The sequence below is a fragment of the Leptodactylus fuscus genome, chromosome 9 (assembly GCF_031893055.1).
Source record: "Leptodactylus fuscus isolate aLepFus1 chromosome 9, aLepFus1.hap2, whole genome shotgun sequence".
Lineage (NCBI taxonomy): Eukaryota > Metazoa > Chordata > Amphibia > Anura > Leptodactylidae > Leptodactylus > Leptodactylus fuscus.
The window spans coordinates 86,388,321-86,395,615 of record NC_134273.1 but is presented as its reverse complement, the minus strand read 5'-3'; the positions used below and the strand labels follow the sequence as shown (position 1 = coordinate 86,395,615).

At 47.1% G+C, this 7,295-nt stretch overlaps 1 protein-coding gene across 1 annotated transcript in view; it reads right to left on the bottom strand.

The window, feature by feature from the left end:
* Nucleotides 1-7,295, bottom strand: part of SLC6A6 (solute carrier family 6 member 6) — a 32,765-nt gene continuing 25,470 nt past the window's right edge. Inside the window, exons 10-14 of the mRNA XM_075286602.1 lie at nucleotides 5,773-5,910; nucleotides 4,921-5,023; nucleotides 4,732-4,832; nucleotides 4,099-4,269; nucleotides 1-2,423 (exon numbers count right to left, since the gene is read on the bottom strand). Of these exons, the coding sequence (XP_075142703.1) occupies nucleotides 2,295-2,423; nucleotides 4,099-4,269; nucleotides 4,732-4,832; nucleotides 4,921-5,023; nucleotides 5,773-5,910 (642 nt within the window). The 3' untranslated portion in view covers nucleotides 1-2,294. The remainder of the gene's footprint in view (nucleotides 2,424-4,098; nucleotides 4,270-4,731; nucleotides 4,833-4,920; nucleotides 5,024-5,772; nucleotides 5,911-7,295) is intronic.

The following is a 7,295-nucleotide window of genomic DNA, read 5'->3' as shown; positions in this document are numbered from 1 at the left end:
AAACAAAACTGTATAAAGCTAAATTGGGAATGTCCATTGCTGGGCGGGGTTATGGCACTTATAGGCGGAGTTAGTGAGTAGTGGGTGTGAACAACTGGGTTTACAGTCTCTCCCTCTATATATCATTAGGGTGTACACCCTCCGGGAATCTCTTTTGGGCCATACTTGCCCATTGTGTGTCTAAAAGCTGCAACAATGGAGCACAGGGAAATATGGGGTTCAAACTGTGCAAATATTAAAATATACCCCCCTCCTCCATACTGCCAGACCCCAGGCATTCACAATATGGAGTTCTCTTTGGTCTGTACATATACAGGATGGATTTTTATACTTATCACAACTTTTCTGTAACCCCAAATCCATCCGATGCAAATAATAGAATTATAAAATGATAATTTCAATCTGGCCACAAGATGGCAGCAGAGACCTCATGAGCTCCACAACAATACAGGACATCCTGGACAATACTACTGGGGGTACGGGGGGCGGGTCTCCGCTCCCTCCACAGGGCAATGGCTGATAGACAAGATGTTCTATATACAGGGGGTCCCCTAAAAAGAGATCCAGACTAATAGCTGGGAATGAACTGTGGGATTAGTGTAGACAACGGCCTCTTTATCCATTATGGGCCAGGGGCTATTCATAGGTGCATCAGTAAGTTTCCCCAAAACCAAAGGGTGTAGAATGATCTCAGCTTGAACTTGGTGCTGTCCATATTTGACTGTTATGGCCATGTATGTGGGGACCCTCACGGGGACTATACTAAGTTCATTCTGCTTTACAATTGGCGCTGTAGATCAGGGATCATTGTAAAGCCTCTATTTTTGGAGCTGATGAGACGCACCTATGAGTAGTCGCTGCTCCACAATGTATAAAGCGCCATCACCTACCTGAATCTGACCGTTCCTTCTGTACTACAGACCTGGACCTCTCTTTAGGAGACCCCTGGATATGTGACCTGATATTTTAGGCTGGGGCTACAGAACAACAGTCACCGGTATTGCAGTGAATGAAAGTAAAATTTGGTTGTGCAAAAAACAACAAACCTGATCCATTTTTGCAACCAGCCCGTCCCAACAAGACCACATTCATGTATCAGCTGCAATATCTGGCGATCTATCACCGCACAATGGATGTCAATCAATCCTGTCCTTACCAGCACAACCAAAACTACTCGCCCCGATCCCATTGCTTTGTGCACGTTCAGTCTGATATTTGACACCTGGAAAGTCTCGGGGTCCTTTGGGCTGGGAGCGAACACGTGCATGGTATGAGCCAGAAACGCAGCATTTGGGCAAAATGCAAGAAACCTTCCCAAGTAAGAAAATACTCCGATATATGGTGGACGATATAAAAACCAGCTTATAGTAAAATACTGCACGACTGTACGTAACCCGACATCTAGCACAGCCAATCGGATCACTGCAATGATCTGGGCTCTCTCCAGACTGGTGCACAAGTGTGAATTCACACACAGCAGATTTATTGCAGAAAATGAAAAAGAAAAAGTTCCATTTACATGAAAGGAGTTCCCTGTCGTCCTACAGCAGCACAATATGGGGTCTTGTGCTGCTATTAGGACTAAGGGAAACAAGATTATCTTCATAATCCTTCATTATTGCTGCAGCAGGTAAAGGCATTTCTGCAACAAACCAGCCGCATGTGAATATATCCGAAGACATTTATCAAATAAGCCGTTACGGCTCGGGGTCACTCCTGATCACCAGGTTACACGGTCAGGCTCCATGTGCTTGGTCAGTGTGTGAGCCATGTTTGTGAGCACAGCTCTGTAGCACCCATAATGCAGTGCACCGTATTCTAGAATAGGTCATTTCACTTTGGATCAGTCCATGTAGATTTATACATATGCCTTAGGTAATATGGTGATCAGATGTGACCTGCTGTCTGTGCGTAGATGCTGTAGGGGGCGCTCTTCACCTCCAGCTGCTGAGAGGCCTAAGCCGGGCCTGAGTCTTCCCTGCAGCTGGAGCGGCCTGAGAAGGAAGAATAGGACTGGAGGTAGATACAAGAGATAAAAGTAAAATCTGTATCGAAATATAAAAATGTTTAAAATCTCCTGGTGAGTCGCGGCCTCTGCACAGAGAGATCAGCGCTCACTACAAGGTCATAGAAAATACGCACGTGCGCACACATATTATACAACGTTCTCTACGAGAGCCGACGAATCAGAATTCTAGTGCAAATAGAGATCTCCATAAATCTGAATCTAAGGAGAGGGTTAGTAAACCTCCGGATTGAGTGTTTCTCTCGGCTGAGGGGGAGGGGACGCTGCGTCACATCATGGTCTCCACAATCACGTGCGTGGGCTTTATGTGGTCGCCGTTGGGGCAGAAAGGTGCAGAACCTTCCGAATCCTTCGCCCAGCGATTGATCTCTCTCGGGGCTGTGACAGACTTAATCCTCTGGAAACAAAGATGGGAAAAGAGGTGATAAAGGAAATGTAATGACAAAGACACTGGGGGTACGGGAGAATGACAGGCTGATACTCGGGGTACGGTACAATGACGGGCTGATACTTGGGGTACAGGATAATGACAGGCTGATACTCGGGGTACAGGATAATGACAGGCTGACACTCGGGGTACAGGATAATGACAGGCTGACACTCGGGGTACAGGATAATGACAGGCTGACACTCGGGGTACAGGATAATGACAGGCTGATACTCGGGGTACAGGGTAATGACAGGCTGATACTTGGGGTACAGGATAATGACAGGCTGATACTCGGGGTACAGGGTAATGACAGGCTGATACTCGGGGTACAGGATAATGACAGGCTGATACTCGGGGTACGGGATAATGACAGGCTGATACTCGGGGTACGGGATAATGACAGGCTGATACTCGGGGCACGGGATAATGACAGGCTGATACTCGGGGTACGGGATAATGACAGGCTGATACTTGGGGTACAGGATAATGACAGGCTGATACTCGGGGTTCAGGGTAATGACAGGCTGATACTCGGGGTACAGGATAATGACAGGCTGATACTTGGGGTACAGGATAATGACAGGCTGACACTCGGGGTACAGGATAATGACAGGCTGATACTTGGGGTACAGGATAATGACAGGCTGATAATTGGGGTACAGGATAATGACAGGCTGACACTCGGGGTACAGGATAATGACAGGCTGACACTCGGGGTACAGGATAATGACAGGCTGACACTCGGGGTACAGGACAATGACAGGCTGATACATGGGGTACAGGATAATGACAGGCTGATACTCGGGGTACAGGATAATGACAGGCTGACACTCGGGGTACAGGATAATGACAGGCTGATACTTGGGGTACAGGGTAATGACAGGCTGATACTTGGGGTACAGGATAATGACAGGCTGACACTCGGGGTACAGGATAATGACAGGCTGATACTTGGGGTACAGGGTAATGACAGGCTGATAATTGGGGTACAGGATAATGACAGGCTGATACTTGGGGTACAGGATAATGACAGGCTGATAATTGGGGTACAGGATAATGACAGGCTGACACTCGGGGTACAGGATAATGACAGGCTGATACTTGGGGTACAGGATAATGACAGGCTGACACTCGGGGTACAGGATAATGACAGGCTGATACTTGGGGTACAGGATAATGACAGGCTGATAATTGGGGTACAGGATAATGACAGGCTGACACTCGGGGTACAGGATAATGACAGGCTGACACTCGGGGTACAGGATAATGACAGGCTGACACTCGGGGTACAGGACAATGACAGGCTGATACATGGGGTACAGGATAATGACAGGCTGATACTCGGGGTACAGGATAATGACAGGCTGACACTCGGGGTACAGGATAATGACAGGCTGATACTCGGGGTACAGGGTAATGACAGGCTGATACTTGGGGTACAGGATAATGACAGGCTGACACTCGGGGTACAGGATAATGACAGGCTGATACTTGGGGTACAGGATAATGACAGGCTGACACTCGGGGTACAGGATAATGACAGGCTGATACTCGGGGTACAGGATAGTGACAGGCTGATACTCGGGGTACGGGACAATGACACTTATCAGGTTATAGATTCTCCAGCTCGGCCTTCACGTACCTCGATCAATGATCCTTCTGAGCGCACAATCTTATACACCACGACCAATGGGATACACAACATGGAGGACAGAGCTAAGGTCCAGCCCAGCCCGATGGCCCAATCTGGATACGTGTAATACTTGTTGTACGTCAGAGGGTTATATTTGGCTAACGAGAAGATGAAGCACCCCTGTAATAGAATGTAATCAGGCATTAGTGAGGACAGACCCCTCTCTCCCCCTCCCCCGGCTATCCTAGAGGGGACATTACACCGCGCTCCCTCAGAGCTTTAGCTCGTCCATTAGTGGGAAGTGTCCTTGAAATAAAAAAAAAAGCCATGTTTTATAAATATGTAAATGAGGCTGAAGTGCAGTGGGCGGGGCACTTTGGCCTAATTTGCATGCTTACAAAAATGGCTTTTTATCAAGCTGTTGCATCGATTGGATTATTAAAGCTTTGGGGGTGCTCAGTACGACATCCCATGTGACCTACAGCTGCAGCGCACACTCCCTTTAAATATATGTCCAGACTGCAGTTTCTTGTTCTCTCCTACAGTGGGCGCTACAATACAGCCAAGTACTGAGTGTCGGCAGAAGTAATGCATAATACACTAAAGGGAGGCACAACATCCTAAAAGCGGCGGCGCCCTCACCACACAGAGCACAGGAGTGATCCCACACCAGCTCCACTTCATCCATGGTCCGGGCCGGTACCCGATCATATCTTCAATGTTGTCATATAATTTATCAGCGCCTGCGGAGTTAGACCACAGATCAGCAGGTGACACCAGGGCCGGGGTCAGGGCACCGGGTACAACCAAAACACACGCCATAAAGCTTACCATAAACCCAGGCTACAGCAATACATTCAAAGAATGCAACCCACAGGAGGCAGACACCGCTCGCTGCATAGTAGTCAAAAAGCTGGAACACGTACATGCCGCCCTGCGGGGGAACAAAGGGAACGTTACTGACAATGACGGGGCTGTGCTGTGCCCCACTCTAAGCTGGGATATCATACATATTAGATTAAGGGGGGCTGAGCTGCAGTACCCGGCGTGGCCACTCCACAGTGGATGGCGCTATCTGCTGCTGGCTCCTTGCAGTCTATAGTATCAGTACTAGTGACTACTAAGGGTAACTGGGTGTCAGACCCCACTAATCTGATACCGATAATCTATCCTAAGGGGAAGTCCTCAGCATCACCCACTAGGCTGGAAACCCCTTTAAGAGTCCTACATATAAGGTGTGGAGTGGATCCCTTTAAATAGTCTGTGTCGTCTGATCAACTTGTGAAAAACATCTCCGAGCACTTTAATGAGAGAGGAAAATGCTGGTAACGTGCGAGCTGGCGGCCGGTGCGGGGGGGAATATTAGGATTGCCTCATTTCCTACATCACTTACAGAACAAATAAACATGAGGCCCATCTGGTGCTCAGGACGCGGCGTGCGCGGGCACAGAGTCTCACATACAGAGACTGGGGCATAGCTGAGAGCTCAGCACCTCCCGCTATGTCCCCCCAAATAACCACCATACACAGGGAGGTATATAGCACTGCAGGGGGAGCTGAAGAGCAGGACCGTGATACATGAGCGGCTCTGATCTCCTCACTACAAGGCCCAGTCACCATAATGGGCAGCAGGTTACACAGGTACGGGGGAGGGGAGGGGGTACGAGGGTCCTGGGTACTTACCTGTGTGACCATAGCTAACCCCAGGAGATAGCTGAGGAAACACACGATAGCGATGAAGATCTCTCGCCTGTAACCCTTCCGTAGGAAGGACGGGTACAGATCAACTAGTGATGTGATCTGTCCTTCAACTTCAACAAACTGTCAGGGGGCAAAAAGAGACAAGAGCGAAACAATATGGCGTCCGCGAATCCACAGCGAGAACTCCCATCTATACAGACCATCACTCATATGACTAGATACAGCCTGGAGCTATATCCTGTGTGATACTGACTGCGGAGGTGGGTATCTAAGCCGATCATGTGTGATACACCCTACTGAGCTGTGTATCTAATCCTATCCTGTGTGATACTGTATACTGAGCTGTGTATCTAATCCTATTCTGTGTGATACTGTATACTGAGCTGTGTATCTAATCCTATCCTGTGTGATACTGTATACTGAGCTGTGTATCTAAGCCAATCATGTGTGATACTGTATACTGAGCTGTATCTAATCCTATCCTGTATGTTACTATATACTGAGCTGTGTATCTAATCCTATCCTGTGTGATACTGTATACTGAGTTGTGTATCTAATCCTATCCTGTGTGATACTGTATACTGAGCTGTATCTAATCCTATCCTGTGTGATACTGTATACTGAGCTGTATCTAATCCTATCCTGTGTGATACTGTATAATGAGCTGTGTATCTAATCCTATCCTGTGTGATACTATATACTGAGCTGTGTATCTAATCCTATCCTGTGTGATACACCCTACTGAGCTGTGTATCTAATCCTATCCTGTGAGATACTGTATACTGAGCTGTGTATCTAATCCTATCCTGTGAGATACTGTATACTGAGCTGTATCTAATCCTATCCTGTATGTTACTATATACTGAGCTGTGTATCTAATCCTATCCTGTGTGATACTGTATACTGAGCCGTGTATCTAATCCTATCCTGTGTGATACTGTATACTGGTCTGTGTATCTAATCCTATCCTGTGTGATACTGTATACTGAGCTGTGTATCTAATCCTATCCTGTGTGATACTGTATACTGAGCTGTATCTAATCCTATCCTGTGTGATACTGTATACTGAGCTGTGTATCTAATCCTATCCTGTGTGATACTGTATACTGAGCTGTGTATCTAATCCTATCCCGTGTGATACTGTATACTGGGCTGTGTATCTAATCCTATCCCGTGTGATACTGTATACTGAGCCGTGTATCTAATCCTATCCTGTGTGATACTGTATACTGAGCTGTGTATCTAATCCTATCCTGTGTGATACTGTATACTGAGCTGTGTATCTAATCCTATCCTGTGTGATACTGTATACTGAGCTGTGTATCTAATCCTATCCTGTGTGATACTGTATACTGGGCTGTGTATCTAATCCTATCCCGTGTGATACTGTATACTGAGCCGTGTATCTAATCCTATCCTGTGTGATACTGTATACTGAGCTGTGTATCTAATCCTATCCTGTGTGATACTGTATACTGAGCTGTGTATCTAATCCTATCCTGTGT